The following is a 16539-nucleotide window of genomic DNA, read 5'->3' as shown; positions in this document are numbered from 1 at the left end:
CTGAAAACACATACAAACGCAACCAAACATATAAAACGCTTGTGCGCTGCTATCCTACCCCCTCGCAATCCCCAGGGACAGACACGTAACGCAAACAAAACAGAGCAAAATAAAATATAAAACATAAAGCTAAAAATAGCCGACCAGCCAGGCAGCACGGCAGGAAGGTAGGCAGGTAGGCAGGCAGGCGGCAGTTGTCGAACGATCCAAAAGCACTGCAATCCAGTCAGTCAGTCAGCCAACCAGCCACCCAGTTACTGAGCACACGGTAGGCGCGGCAAGTGAGTTAGAGACGCGGTGCGGTGGCTTGGTAGTTTTAGTGGCAGCAAAACAAAGCCGAAACTAAATTGGCGAAAAGCAAATATAAGCCAAGAGACTTTAATGCGCAGTCTTACCAAAAATAAACGAGAAAACAAGAAAATAAAATAAGAAACCTAAGAAAAAATATATAAGAAATAAAGAGTGTGTGTATGTGAAAAAAAAAAAAAATTAGTGGAGTGTGCCTAGCGAGAAAAGAGAAAAATAAAACAACAACCGTGCAGACAGTTAAGGTACTACAAAGTGCATATCCACCCCTAGAATCTGAGCAGATAAGCATAAAAATAAAGCAGACAAAAAAGTGCGAAAAAAAACAAAAAACACAGCGAAGTCCGCAAACGACGAGTGCGTCCGAAAAAAGCAAGCACATACTGTGTCAAAACTAATAAAAAGTAAGTTATCCCCTCGGAGAAATAGTGCGAAACGTGCAGGTAGAAAAATTGTGTTTGCTAAACGACAGGTGAGCCCCAAACGAACTGTGGTCAAAAGTCGTCAATAAGCTGCTAAGCGACGTGACTCTTCTCACCAAAAACAAAAAACCAAATAAAAACAGAGAAAACCTAATAAAAAGGCATCACCGAGTAGGTTTGTACAGTGCGACGCAAACAAACAATCAACAGTTGCGTGTGGAACAAATGAGCTATACGCACATGTTGTGCTGAAAGTAAATAAGTAAGTAAGCGGCTTAAAATTGAAGCCCGGACGACGTGCGTGGAAGTGCGTGCCACATGCGAGAGAGCAAAGCCAACGAAAACTGAGTGACTGTTGTCGACAGGAAAACGCAATTAAGCAGATAGCTTAAACTGGACGGTGACTAAAGTAGAGAGTGTGAAGAGTGAGAGCAAAATTTAAAGACAGTTTGGTAAACTTAGAATTCATTAAAAATTGTAGCGCGCACTGGGAAATATATGCCGCAAACTGACCACAAGGGCTTTTATAAGGCTGAATAGTTCCTCAAAGTAATGTCAAAATATAATAAAAAAAAAAATAACTAAGAAGCTTCTGCAGAATATCTCACAAGGCACACAACTACAATCTACGCAAGTGGTCAAGCCTCAAACAATTTAGATTGCGGTCGGTGCTATTAGAAACTTGTACACACAGTTCCTCCAAAGATTCAACACACAACCGTAAGTCTACACGAACGGACGACGCAAATCATAGTAGCTTACTCGACTCACTCCAGACAATTGCAAGAATCGCAGACACGCAAACGTAACAGCTAAAGTAGAGTTGCGGGAACAGCGCATCGATTATCGATTTTGTCTCCACTGACATATAACAAGATTGGCGCGCTCAAAAAGAAGAAGACAACAAGAGCAACAAGAAAAGACTATAGCAAGCGTATATATACATAGATAAAGTAGAAAACAAAAAAATTTAGTAATAGAAAAAGGAAACACAACCAGACGACAGCGTAACAGACAAACGGAAGACTGAAGTCTAAAGCTGTGCGAGCCAAGTGAGCAGGCGTGTGCTGTGTAGTGAGCCATTATCGGCCACAAACGAACGAACGAACGTTACGACGCAGTTGCCGGTGTTGGTAATGAAACCCGCGGCAAACTAAGGGCGGCATACCGACCAACGGCCAACCAACGACCGACCGGGGTTAGCGAGAAGCCAGTGTAGTAGAGCGCCTCGAAACGGGCTCAACCAAACAACAAATAAACAAAGGAAAAATAAACAAACAAGCAACTAAAATATTATTGTAATCGCTTGGATTACAGTAACAACGACTGAACGCTCGACTGGCGCGCCACACAGCGCTTACGACGGCAATCGAAGTCTGTGAAATTGCCATTTCAACGGCGTATTTAACTATCGTACATTGCCAGCCAAGCACACCGATGAAAGGAGAAAACAACATATAAAATACAGTGGCGAAAAAAAGTGTGTGTTCGGTGCAGGAAAGTAATGAAAAAATAACAAAACCAAAGCAAAAAAAAGCGACTAAACATAAGAAACCAACTAGCACGAACAGCAAACGGAAACAGCTGAACATAAAACCCACGAAAAGCCATTGAAAGCACACAAAGAAATCAACAGCCAACGAGACGTACAGCGAATCTAAAGGACAACAAAAAAAAACAGCGGAAACGTACTTTTTGGCGAGGCATCAAAACGTTCCGGCGAAAAATTGCGATTACGTGAAAAACTTCAGCCAACAAACAAGCGCTCCCGCAGGCGAAAGCGCTAGCCGCCATAAGGCAGCAATCAACAACTTGTGAAGACAACGGAAAAAGTTGGGAATAGCCGTTGACGTTGCCAAGAAATTCACGCGGCGATAAAACGAAAAGTTGCTTGGTGAAAATTGAGCAACGCATCTTCCAGCATTCCAGTTCCGTTAAGGGGCAGTACGGCCTCAATAATAGCTTGGGCATAGTACGCAGCTTGTAACGTTAACCTCGTAACGCAAACAACTTACTAAGAGACTGTGAGAGAATGAAGACTTTTGTGTTCAAGCGAATTGTTGCTTAGACTTAAACAGCATATCCGAGACCCAGCATCCAAAAGCCAAAAACAGAGCCTACGCTTTAATTGCGTTCCCACAAAAGTCACTTGAACTCCTGACCGACCCTTTCGGCGTCCGACAAGCAATTCTCGCCTCTCAACAATTCGTTTCACACCCAGCCAAGTAGTAACGAAAAATCCCCAAACATAGCACGTCTAATAGATCGTTTACGCCGCCTCAACAAAAAGAAAATGCTCTGCTCCATTCTACGTACCTTCGCCTGCGTGCTGATCATACAGGGTGGCATTTACGCATTGCGTTTGAATGGCCCTGGTGGCGGCGGCAGCAGTCCTGGTGCGGGCGGTGTCAGTAGCATAGGCATTGGTAGTGGCGTTAATACGCCAACGAATATTGGCGTCGGCGTCGGCGGCACGCAACACAATACCGCCGCGAATAGCAATCAAATGCTCAATATACTCTCCGCAACGCAGCACGCGCAACATTTGCATGCCGGCGGCAGTGGTAGCAGTAGTAGTGGTGGTGGCGTTGGCAGCGGCAGTCTTGCGCATACCTTCAGCAAATCCATGGTGGGTCAGTTAGATAGCGCTGGCCGTTTGTCCCAGGAGCTGGCCGATATGGCGCAGCTGGAGCGCGAACGGCTTATGTTGCTCGGTCTGGCGAAACAGACCGCTGCGGCCAACGCGGGCACTGGCCATCACGGACGTCCCATCATCACCGGTCGCATACAAATGAGCCCTGTCGAGGAGGTGGAGAGCGATTATCCGTCATTGCTGTTGCAACAGGCCCGCGGTCCTATGTATGGTAGTGTCGTGAAACAGCCGTCAGTTATTGAGGATGAGTATATAGACGAGGAGGGCGAATACGGCGTGCACACGCGCCCTGAGAAATATGAGTATGGGCACATCGTGCAACCTTCCGACCGCGAGGAATACGGCCAGCCGCAGCGTGGTGACGACTTGGATGTGCTGATCGAGGCTGAACCAGAGCTGGATGAAATGCTCACCGATTTGGACAGCTACCAGTACTTGGATGAGTTGTTGCCGCCCGAACATCGCAGCATGTGGAGTGATGACTCGCCAGCTCATGCCGTTGCCGGCGGCAATACTAGGCCACATCACTTGAACGATGGTTTGCCGCTACTGTTGAATCCATACCGCACGCTCGAGGAACTCGAGGAAAGCGCACCGCACACCTTGCAGGAAATATTCGAAAAGGAACAGCATGGTGGTGGCGGTGGCTTGAAAGAGCAGCGCGCGCAGCAAGTGCAGCAGCAGGCACATGAACAACAACAGCAGCATCAAAAACATTATCCGCCACAGCAGCAACAACACGCATTTGGCGGCGGGATTAAGCATCGCAGTGGCGCCTATGCTGGTGGTAGCGCCGGCGGTGCTGAAAACTTCAATACACATCTGCAGCAGAAGTGGCAACGTAAACGCTCACAGCAACAACAACAACAGCGCCAGTTGCAACAGTGGCAGCGCAATATTTTCGGCCAACAGCGGCAGCAGTTGCATCATTTTGGCTCGAACACTGAAAGACACAATAAATTCGCGTTTGCCAATTCGGAAGCCACCGCCAGCAAGCATATTCAGCCGAACAACAGCAACGATAACAAATTGCCAAGCGCTCTCATCGCAATGGCACCGCAGCAAAAAAGTTCCTCTTCAACACTGTTGTCCGCCGACAGTGGCGCGACAATCAAAAGTGAGCAGCAGCAACAAAAAGAACTAAAGCAAACGCCAATGCAGCAGCAGGTTGGCAAGGAAAACATTGATGATAGCGCTAGCTCAACGACCGCTTTCGCTAAAGCTGCTGCGAAATTGAAAGCACAACAACAGACACAACAGCAACAGCAACAGCTACATAAGCAACAGCAAACGCCATTACAAAAGCAGGAGTCTTTCTTGCATCCCAATCATAAACGTTCCGGCGGCCTGGGCGTCGGCGGCGGTGGTGCGGGCAATAGTATGTCCGCAGCTGCTGCTGCGGCGGCGAATAACGGTTACTCGTCCATAGCGAGTCAGCTGATGTTGCGCACAGCGCGAGGGCAGCGGCAGTACGATGTGCCACAAATAGGTGAGTGAACAATAAAAACTATCTTTTACTTAAGGCTACTTTGTTTTTTTTTTGATATTTTCTAACTACCTAGTACTAAAATTTTATGGCTGTCTTCAAAATGCTGCGAATAATTGTCATGTCACGGCCAAGTTAATTTAGGTGCGCTGAAAGCAATGGTGGCGAGTTTTCGTCCTTTGCCAGTGCAAGTCCACACCTGGCCTCCAGACGAACTAAATTTATAATAAATAGTTCGACTTATATGTTAACTGAGTACTTTCAATTAGAAAATAGTTGTTGTAAATATATTTCGGGAATACTTGTTATTTCTTGGACGATAATCTTGCTTCAAAACGACAATGAATTTTTAAAATTGTGGGTGAGCTCTTCACTATTGCTTTGGAACTCGCTACCCTAAATTATCTCGCTAGGGAACTAAACGATTAACTAGTGCCTTAAAGTATGCATCATGTAAACCTAAGCATGTAATATTAACTCTATGCTGAAAGAGTTGACAATTTTCCGGACCTCCCCTCTTATTTACTTTTGTGGCGAATAAAATTTACCATATCGCATGCAATAAAATTGAAGTGGTATGTATAATTCCTTGACAATTCTATTACATTTAATTGACAATAAGTCTTTCATTCAGGATTCAAACTGGACTAGACTACTTAGAACTAAAAGTTCTACTGTAAAAATAGAAACTTTGGATCGATTTCATCAATTTGTAAAAAAATTGGGATTGGGTACATGCATATCACTTTTCATATCAATTCAAGGCATGCAGTTACAAACTGTAACATACATTTAGGCTTCTCGCTAGAAAGCAATACATGCCGCATACATATGAAGATGAATAGTAAAAGGCCAAAATCATTGGTAAATACTGCATTTTTTCCACATTTTTCGAAAGTTGGGTTTCCAGTTATTCGAAAAAAGGCTATTTGAAAAAGCCCGGTACTTAATTTTTAAATTCAGGAAAACCAGTTAGACTTTTGTTATACATATTTCACATTTGAAGCACGTTTAAAGTTAGTCAGAAATCAAAGCCAAAAATGGAAAAAACTATTAAAATTTGTATCTAAAAGACAATTGTCTTAAATATAATAGGTTAAAAGTTACTCGCATTTGGATTAGTAGTAAAGCAAAAATTAGATCTATTAAATACCCTAAAGTTATAAATAATTTTAAGCTGCATTCTGCTTAGCTTTTTAACAGATGTTTTTTGACGTAGAAGTCGTCTTTCGTTACGGTATGGATGTCATGCTCAAATGTTGTACTTGTAATTATTAGAGCTTCACAAAAACGCTTACTGCACGAGATTTAATGAAGCGGTTTCAAAGGTAAAATTCCAAGCCTATCGGCATATTTATTGTTTAGAGTTATCAGTACGGTTTCTATCGTAGATACAACGATAAATATTGGCTTATTTTGGGGTCACTTTCGAGCCTTTAAAGTACTCTAGAAACTTAGATTTTGCAGATATATGTAACTTTCATTTTCAGAATATAAGTTTTTTATAGTAAAACAAATATTATCATGTACAAATTTTGTACAAATTCCACAAAAACTTAGCGTTTTAAGTCAAAATCTTTAAAAAAGTAACAAATTTTTTTATTATCAAAATTATCGAAAACCGCTTGAATGATTTTGTTTTTGTTTTCTTTAATCAAAAATTCAAGGTTTTTCCCATAATACAAATATTTAAAAGTAGTTTCACTTCTTCTTCTTATTCGGCATTGCTCGCATTTGACATAAACTGCGCTTTTGAGATTTTTGTTTTTTTATTGAAGCTACCATATTCTTTGAAGAAACTAAAAAAGTGATTTTTTAATTCAAACAAATATTTCAAGAAATTATTTAAAAAATTATAAGAAAATATATTTGAAGCATCATTTAAAGCGAGCTTTCAGTGATTTATTGCATGAAATTGCTACATCATCTATTGTGTAAAGTTCCCGAAGGAGCTCTCTCTTTGGAAAGTCTGTTGGCCACCTCGATGTCCATAATGCAAGTGTGTCCCGGGATCCAATAAAGGCAAGCGTAATTTGCGATGTTGTCGTGGTTTTTGTTACATAATAAATATTGCCCAAAGAGTTTTTTCACTCCAGCCAGTCCTTGGCCAGACATAATTTAATCTGGGTCGTTCTCTGAACAGCATTGCTGTCTCTTTTATTTATGCATAGCTGTTGCATATGTATTTATAGCTTTAGAGGAACTTCATATAATGGCCTTTGCCCTCCAGGCAGTCATCACATGTTCATAGTTTAAAAAAGTTTTGCTAAGGCTTTCTTGAGGGGGCCAAATTCGAGGTTTTTCCAAGGGGCTTTGCTCTTCTCTTGGCCTCCCGTAGGCGAAAAGTCTGGTTGTAGGCATCTGTCAGTGTTTTGCCGAGGCAATCGATTCATTCATCCATTCCAAATCGGCGTACTCAGCCTATCCTCAAACAGCTTATTGAAAAGGTCCTTGTTTGTGAGTCAACGGCCGACGGACAGACGGACGGACAGACAGACATGGCTTAATCGATTTCTTTCTTCATCCTGATCATTTATGTATACATTTGTCTATATCTATCTCGATTCGTTTTGGCTGTTACAAACAACCGTTATGTGAACAAAATTAATATACCCTTGTGCACAAGTGCGCTCGGGTATAAAAATAACAACAAACACCATTTATGAAACGAAACAAATATTTATTCCATTGACCGTCATTTGCACACCAGAGCATAGAGCCATTCCTTTTTTTCTATCTGGCAGAAAATTCAAACTTTATTGCGCTAAGAACTAAAAACCAACCTTTTTACGATATTGCAGATTATTGCTTTTTCTTTTGTCACGCAGCCACTGGTTGCTTGTGGAATTGAGAGTTACATTTCGTGGTAGCCCACTAAAAGGATATTTTTTGTTTTTTGTTGTTTGCTTACTGACAGTCATTTTTGATTAGAGGGCAACAGCAATTTCGTTGAGTTCAGCTGAGGGTTGCGAGCACTTCGATATATTGAACACAAATAAGCATGACATACATACTAATTTAATCAATACATATATGTGCATACGGATGTACTTACATACCCTCTTGGAAAATGAGAAATGCTTCCACTTGGCAGTAACTTCTTCTAACTTTTAACTGAAAGCATGGGTAAAGCTTTCGCTTGTCGCTTCACGTAGAAACTCCGAAAGAAATAACAGTAATTTCGATATTCATTTCAAACGAAAGATTTGTTGAAGGATTTGACATTCACTTTATGAGTAGCTTTGTGGAACGTTTCCCTGGATTTTCTGCAATCAGCGAGAGTGAATAATTCCTCCCAATGACATTGCATGTGCGATTGTTCGCATTTCCTAAAGGGTACGCATGCTCGAATTCAATATGAAGTTATTACATTCAATATCACTCGAATCCAATTTTTGGGTTGATTGCCTTTGACTTTTCCAATAAAAAAAAAAAACTGAAAATGCTTTCGCCGTATTTTTATAAAACTACATCTTACATATATACACACGTTTGTCACTCGATAACCATAGCGTATATTAACTCGAAAGCAACACTGTTTCATACGCGTGACAAGTGCTCGTACAAAAACACTTGTTTCTACAGCAAAACAATAGAATGCCTGTCATACAAGCATTTTTGTGGCTCATTCGAACTTATCTAATTCGACGAATAAGTGATTGAGCAGAGTAGAAGTTTACTACGATCGTAGTAGATTTAAAAAAATAAAAATTTACCAGGAACGTGAAATGGTTTTGACCGGATTAACCTGTTTTTAGTTAATTAACTGAGCCACTTTGATCCGAAGCGAAAATCTAACTACTTCTTATAAAGTTTTATTTCATTTCGTCCATTTTCGTTAGAAAATTTTGTACACTTTTTAGTTTTTTCTTTTGTTAGACATGACAATACCATGTTTTTTACTACGTATAGTGTTTGACATAAATTATATATATTTTTATATATATTTTTTGGATTGTTACTGAGTACAAATAAGAGAAACGTGGATAGTTTTTTTTTTAATTTCCGAACCATTGAAACAAAATTCCGGTACAAAGAAAAAAAAACCGTTTTAACGAACCAATTCAAAGGTGATAAAATGGTTCGAACAGCGGAATCGAACCGACTTAATTTTTCATAAGGTTCACGTCCCTAAAATTTACTACGGTACTCCGATTTTTGTACGATCAATTTCGAAATTCTTTTGAAAATATTGCGCGCTTATTGCAGTATAGAAAACCAAAAATATTCAGGAATTTGTGTTTTTTTATGTCTTAAAACTTACAGATACAAGCCTTTTATCAAATCAACAGACGATGAATACTTATAGTGTATATATCTGAATACACCACGCGTCATTATTATAAGCGCACAACATATAGACTAGTTTAAAAAAAAATAATTTTTTTCTTATTTAGTTTTAGCTAGTTTTTTATAAAAAAACTATGGTTTATTTCTAATAAAAACTTTATAAATCAAAGTCTCGAACTTTGCGCAATATTTAAGAAAACTTAACAAATTTTCGTGAAACATTTTGAGTTTTTATGAAAGTTTCTTGATTTTTTTAGTATTGCATAAAATTTCAAACTTGGATTCAAATGGTATTTGTTAAATAATAAAATAAATTTTTATAAAAATTAACTAAAAAAAAAATAAAAAAAAAAATTCGTATGCTTATAATTACGACACGCGATGTATATGTAACGGGTGATTTTTTTGAGGTTAGGATTTTCATGCATTAGTATTTGACAGATCACGTGGGATTTCAGACATGGTGTCAAAGAGAAAGATGCTCAGTATGCTTTGACATTTCATCATGAATAGACTTACTAACGAGCAACGCTTGCAAATCATTGAATTTTATTACCAAAATCAGTGTTCGGTTCGAAATGTGTTTCGCAAACCCAATTGCTGCGAACGGCGACGAATCGACATTTCACGGTCTTCAGCAACACTCTCAGAAACAGACGCAATATTCTCTTCTGTACGCACTGTACGCATTCGTGTGGTTGGTTTAATGTCCAATAAAGTAAACTGAGTGCGAAACTTGGTCACAATCGCATTAATTGTTTGCTCACTTGGTCGATTATGTAGACCATAAATCGGACGTAAAGCGAACCGAACACTGATTTTGGTAATAAAATTCAATGATTTGCAAGCGTTGCTCGTTAGTAAGTCTATTCATGATGAAATGTCAAAGCATACTGAGCATCTTTCTCTTTGACACCATGTCTGAAATCCCACGTGATCTGTCAAATACTAATGCATGAAAATCCTAACCTCAAAAAAATCACCCGTTATGTAAAATGCGACGCATAAAACTCTGCTACGAAAATTTTCTACTTCTACTACTACTTACTTACTCCAATTTAGGCTTGCCGTCTTTCTAACCCTGTGCTCAAGTGTACAAGCATGTGAGTGCGATGCGCGCATTTAGTATGCACCCGTATTTAGTTATGCCTGTGTGTTTGGCTGTGTATGACCGGGAATAAGTGCTCCCCACAGTTCATGGCGCTTTTCTACACACTCTTTCCCTTATCATTTTAATTAAATTGCTGATGAATATTGATTTTAGTATTTGGGTTGTGGGAGTGATATTCGAAGTTTTACGAATGTCCTGATTTCCATTTGAAATTAGCTTTAGTCTTGAAATCTACATACATACCGACACATGTTTTATTCAAAATTTTAGCTTTGAACTGTGCTTTAAGGGTTTGTCTTTTGATAAAATTATGCTAAAATATTGCGCCGTCCTGGGTGATTTTATTCGTTCGTTCGGCTATATGAAAATATTGGGAGCAAAACCACAAATACTGCATTGGATGTACACAGCTGTAGTAAGACCCATCCACTTCTACGGGGTCACAGTAAACACGACGTTGTTCACAGTCAAGCTGGAATGGGTATAGAGGACGGCTTCCATGCTTGTCATGGGAGAAGCACTATCCACTACACTCACAAAATCTCTGCCACTAAAGTTAAATTTTCCACCGAAAGATTTCTATGGAAAATTTCGGGCCGCTGTATGTAGTGCTGCTTGGTTAAATGTGAGCCAGCAAAGGTCGAGGAAATTCTGCTGGGTAATCCACTACAAATAAAACTAAGAAGATTATATCATTTCTCTGCTTTGTTTAGACAACAAATTATCCATACGAATACCCGCGAGAAACGAATGGGAAGGTATAACAGACCTAAACCCAGGGTCGACGGCGATCTATGTAGACGGTTCCATAGTCAACGAAAACGCGGGCGGTAAGATTTACTCTGGCGACCTCGTACTGAATCTCAGTTTCCGCTTAACTGGGGCCAACCACCTACCTAATCTGGTCGAAGTTAAAAATAAAATAAAAACGTCTAAAACTATGCAACGTCAACCTTTTTGCCCTTGTTTTCCCAATAACAGCCCAAGTCACTAAGCTTTTGTTAAATTTTTCTGTTGCATAATTTTTGGCACATCTGTTTTATTTGGAAACTTTTGAGACGAAAATTTTGCGAATTCTGAAAACATAAAAAACGAAGTTCCAGAAAAGGAAACAAATTTCACAGATTTTTAGTTGTTAAATCTAAAAATTTGCGCACTTACGTAAGTACTTTCAACCTAAAAAAAAATATTTTCTGTATTTCTGTTTAGTTAATTCTTTGATGTTAGAAAGTGAAAACGTGTAAAATTTTCACCTTTATGTATTCCAAAGTCTAACACCCAATTTGCCAATTTCCCGAAAGTAGTTTACGTGAAAAATGATTTTAATTCTTTGAATCTTATATGGATGTTGACAGAAAATAGAAAATCACTTTCATTTAAATTGCTGGTGAAGCTGGCTATAAAGGCACATAACTGGTTTGGGGTTTGACACTAAAATTTAAATGTATTTTAATTGCGCCTCTGCGGGGCGGTTCTGGCAGCTGTCCTTCAACTCAAGTTCGCCTTTTAGCGATAGAAAATTTATCACTATTGTTCTTAAAACAATTATAATAAATAAAAGAAAATTATTTTAAATAATTAAATAAAGATATTTTTAAAAATTAATTGAAATTAAAAAAATATACTATTTTCTTTTTCAAACAATAAAATCTAAATAACATAGTATTTTGGCGGCATTTTTTCCGATATATTTCGATTACACGCTTCGGTAATCATCCTCAGAGAACATTAATTTACACGTCCGCACTGTTTTACGTGGAGTTTGGTACCAAACGTGTAAATTAATTTGCCCTTTTTTAAATTGACCTCGAGCCAGTAAAATACTAAATTACAAGAAGGAAGGTCGCAAAAACCATCAGAATATAATCAAAATATTAAATAAGAAAAAAAAAATAAATAAATAAATAAAAAAGTAGAAAATGGTAATTAAAAAAAAAAAATAAAAAATAAGTTTTAGGACAATACCTAAAAATACAAGGGAAATTTGAATTAAGAAAACAGAAAAAAATAAGATTCTAAAATTAAACTAAATAAAATAGTTATATTTTTTTAAACAAAAATATATAAGAATTAAAAAAAAATAAAAATTTTAAAAAGAAAAACAATTAAAATTAAAAAAAGAAGAAATAAAAACAATAAATTTCTAAAAACTAAATCAAATAAAAAAAAAATTTTTCTTTTTTAAACAATAAATTATAAAAAGTCAAAAATAAATAAACTAACAAAAACAAGGTTATAAAAGAAGAGAAGAAGAAAAAATGTTCATAAAATAAGTTTCTAAAAATTAAAATGACATTAAAACCGTATATTTTTCTTTAAAAAAATAATATCTAAAAATTAAATTTCTTCTTCTTCTTAAATTTCAAGTAAGAAANAACAAGTAAGAAAGTCTAAGTTCGGGCGGAGCCGAACATTAAATACCCGGCGCAAGTATTAAATATATGTTTTCCACCTTTCCGAAAGCTACCGCTACATGATAAGGGGGTGTATAAATTTTAAGTAAATTAGCATCCTTAAATTTCGAAATATTGAAATTTAAAGCATTTCTGAAATTTACCGTTATATGAATACCGGCCGTAATTTTAGTCCGATTTCAACAATTTTCAACGGTTTGCTTTTATGTGGCAAGCACAATAACCATACCGAGCTTGGTACAAATTGCTAGAACGGTTAGCGAGATACATATATGTGATCACAAGTGGGCGGTGCTACGCCCATTTTCCAAAATTTTGTCATAAACGTATTTCTTGGTAAAGAATTGTTGCAATCATCAATTTTGAATAAATTAGCTTCAATATTTACTGATTTATCGAAGATTTTGTATTTCTCGAAATTACCGTTATATGGGATGTGGGCGTGGTTATTGTCCGATTTTAAAAATTTTCGGCCGTTTGGTATGCTGTGCCAGGGCCAAAAATTGTGCCAAGTTTGGAAGAAATTGGTGCAGCGGTTACCAAGAAATACACATGTAACCATAAGAGGGCGTGGCTACGCCCGTTTTCCAAAAAATTTTAATATTCTTATTTTTCGTCTAACAATCATTGTAAATATCAATTTTGAGTCAGTTATCTTCAGTAGTTACTAAAATATCGCAGTTTTCGTTTTTCTGAAAATTACCGTTATATGGGAGGTAGGCGTGGTTATTGTCCGATTTCGCCCATTTTCAATACCATCCGTCCTACGCCCAAAAGAAGTTCACGTACCAAGTTTCGTTAAGATATCTCAATTTTTACTCGAGTTATCGTGTGCACAGACGGACGGACGGACGGACGGACGGACGGACGGACGGACGGACAGACAGACACCGCTTAATCGATTTCTCTTTTCATTCTGATCATTTATGTATACATTTGTCTATATCTATCTCGATTCGTTTTGCCTGTTACAAACAACCGTTATGTGAACAAAGTTATAATACCCTTGTGCACAAGTGCGCTCGGGTATAAAAAGAAAACAATTCAATTTAAAAAATGCACCTTTAAAAAAATTTATTTTAACATTTCAAACTCTTGCCCCATCCTTTCTACTCCACGCAGAATTGTGAGAGCTTAGAAATGCATTTCAACATCATATGTACGGTGACCATCCGTCCTGTATTATACAGGACAGTCCTCTTTTTTGACCCATTGTCCTGGCAATTTATTTATTTTATACGGGGCGCCAAATGTTCTGTATTTCTTTTAATGTCCTGTATTTGTCCCGTATTCGGTGGCAAGCTTATGAAGACGTTTTAAGTGTTGTTGGTACATATATGATCGTAATTTTCTTCATAAACAGTTATTATTTTCTAATCTGAATGCTTGTGACTCGAATCGAGGAATACATACAGTGACCAAAATAGAAATAAGGACTCGACATTTTAGTAAGTTTTGGCTATTTTTCCTTAGTTTATTTAATGTTTATTATTTATTTTATGAAAGTAAAGCTCTTTTGCTAACAAAAACCATATAATACTAAATTTCCCACTTTGTGCAAAAAACTATAGAAATTAATTCTACAATGTTTCACCAAAATTTTAAACTTTTTAATTAGAATCTTTAGAAAAAAATTTGGTTTGCAGTTTTGTAACTCATTGAAATTGAGTATAATAAAGTGCGAGTGGAAAGTACTGCTCATTTGCTTCTCTTTCAAGAAAATGGTCGAACATACTTACCTACTTTGTACGAGAAAATTGCGTAACACTGTCAACAAAAAAAAAAAAAAAAATTGCCAAAAATAATGGTAAGCCTTAGCGACTTAAAATTGCACTTGATGATATTAAATTTTAACGATTTTTTTTTAACAAATTTTACAGGGAAAAAATGTCGAGAAAATTATCCTACAAATTTGTGATGTTACTAAAAGATACTGTTTCCGGGCTAATACATATAGGATCCATTGAAGAAAGCTTTAAGATCTGTAAGCTGTTGCCGAAAAAATTTGCAAAATTATTTTTTGTCCCGTATTCGGCTCTCATAAATATGGCCACCGTAATCATATGACCACAAAATTCCAATGCACGCATATTTGCTTTGCCGCACATTTCTCAAAAGCCAACTTAATCCTATAAGAAATTCCCTTGCTAATTCTCTTTCAACACCAGATGCCTTCATAAGCACTTAAGTATTTTTCTTACATAATCACTGCAACGGAATTCCTTTACGCTCCCAAACGTCTTCTTTTCCCTACATTCTTCTTCGCTCCTCGTCTCCGGCAAAGTCGCACCACTTCTTCCTGTCTCCCTCTAAACATCGTTTTCATCACTTGCAGCATTCTGCATCCTTTCCGCTAGTACTTTAATGAGTGTGCAATTAGTATATGCACTGTGGGATATTTCAGTATGTATGCGTACCAACATCAACACAGACACACACACACACACTTCAAACTAATCAACTGCCACAGCAGGCGATTAGCATTTTGTCCTGCAATCCCACAACACAACACTTCGATTGAGTTGCCACTGTGCCTGCGCGCTGTCATATAGTTGCTATGGCAAGCGCGCAAAGTCTAAGGATATGCCAATGAGTAAATCCTTGTGAAAGTATGTCACTTGTTAAAGTATCCGTGATATGTAGATATTCATTCACTACAATGTGTTCATATGTTTGTGTGTGTGTATGCATGCATGCAGCATAACACTAATCCATTCTTTTCTAAACACTTACTAAAACCTCTCGCTGTCGACACTCACATCTGCTGATGTTGTTTGTGGTTCTGGGAAAGTCACTGTGGGTGGGCGCGGGCATACGGAAGTGTGCCTTTGAAGTTGCGACACTCTTCATTTTTGTTTGTTTAATTTTTCTGTTTTCTTTGTTGTTTTCGTGTGGCTGCTGTTGGACTAGTAGCAAGGATATATAAGCATGTATTAATATGTACGCAGTTGTGCAGTGTACATATACATATGTGTGTGCATTTATTTAGTAGAGTAGAGATGTGAGACTGTTGGCATAATGAGTGTTGTCTGCATAATTGCATCATCTTTCTTAACATTGGCGACAATTAGTCTGGTTTTTCATTGTGGCGTGAGAAGAACCTACTTTTCGTATCCTTTTCGGTGTGAAAGGCAAATGGACGGGGATTTTGGTTTTAATTAGTTAAAAAATTGTTCACATTGTAATAAAGTGTGTAGTAAATTATCATTGCGATATTTTAAATAATTGAAAACTGGAATTAAAAAAGGTTATGAAAGAATAAATTTAATAGGCGTTTAGAAATTATTGACATAAAATGTCGGAGATTTGCAAAATCAAAAAAAAAACAAGTTTTAAGTGTTTGAAATAAGCTAAAAAATTAAAAAAATCTGAATTTGGAAATTTTGATTTTTATTGATAACTTAACATATGTACATTTAAAAAGAATCCATATCCAAGAAAAATGGTTTATAATTTCTCAAGTAAATAAAAATTTGTGAAGACTGGTAATGAATAATTTCATAACTGTATATATTTAATAGTATAAAAGTTTAATATTTCTTAATTTTACAAACATTTTTATTGACGAAGAACTTTGTACTTTTAAACATTTATAGTATAATGAAAAATTCGATAAACATTTCAAGTGTTTAAAACACTAAATTTTACTTAAAGTTTAAAATTTAAAGGCCAGTATGCAGCTCTCAAGAAAAGCACAAAATCGTTATAAACTGACGTACAAGAAATGGCTAAGAAATTTTCTTGTGTAAAATTTTCTTAAGGCAGTACGCAGTTCTTAAGAAATTTGCTACGCTTTCTACTACGGTTTTCTAAAGTTTTTTGTGAAAAAAAGAGCACAAGGCAACCCATGCTTGCAA

The 16539-nt window shown here is 37.3% G+C and overlaps 1 protein-coding gene across 1 annotated transcript in view; it reads left to right on the top strand.

The window, feature by feature from the left end:
* The first annotated feature begins 473 nt into the window (after nucleotides 1–473).
* The window catches only part of jeb (low-density lipoprotein receptor domain-containing jelly belly protein), a 192262-nt gene continuing 176196 nt past the window's right edge, over nucleotides 474–16539 (top strand). The window contains exon 1 of the mRNA XM_017619932.1: nucleotides 474–4870. Within this exon, the coding sequence (XP_017475421.1) occupies nucleotides 3022–4870 (1849 nt within the window). The 5' untranslated portion in view covers nucleotides 474–3021. The remainder of the gene's footprint in view (nucleotides 4871–16539) is intronic.

The sequence above is a fragment of the Rhagoletis zephyria genome, unplaced genomic scaffold, assembly GCF_001687245.7.
Source record: "Rhagoletis zephyria isolate East Lansing unplaced genomic scaffold, Rhagoletis_zephyria_1.1 Rzeph_scaffold_00002, whole genome shotgun sequence".
NCBI classification, from domain to species: domain Eukaryota; kingdom Metazoa; phylum Arthropoda; class Insecta; order Diptera; family Tephritidae; genus Rhagoletis; species Rhagoletis zephyria.
This window is presented reverse-complemented; position numbering and strand designations above follow the sequence as displayed.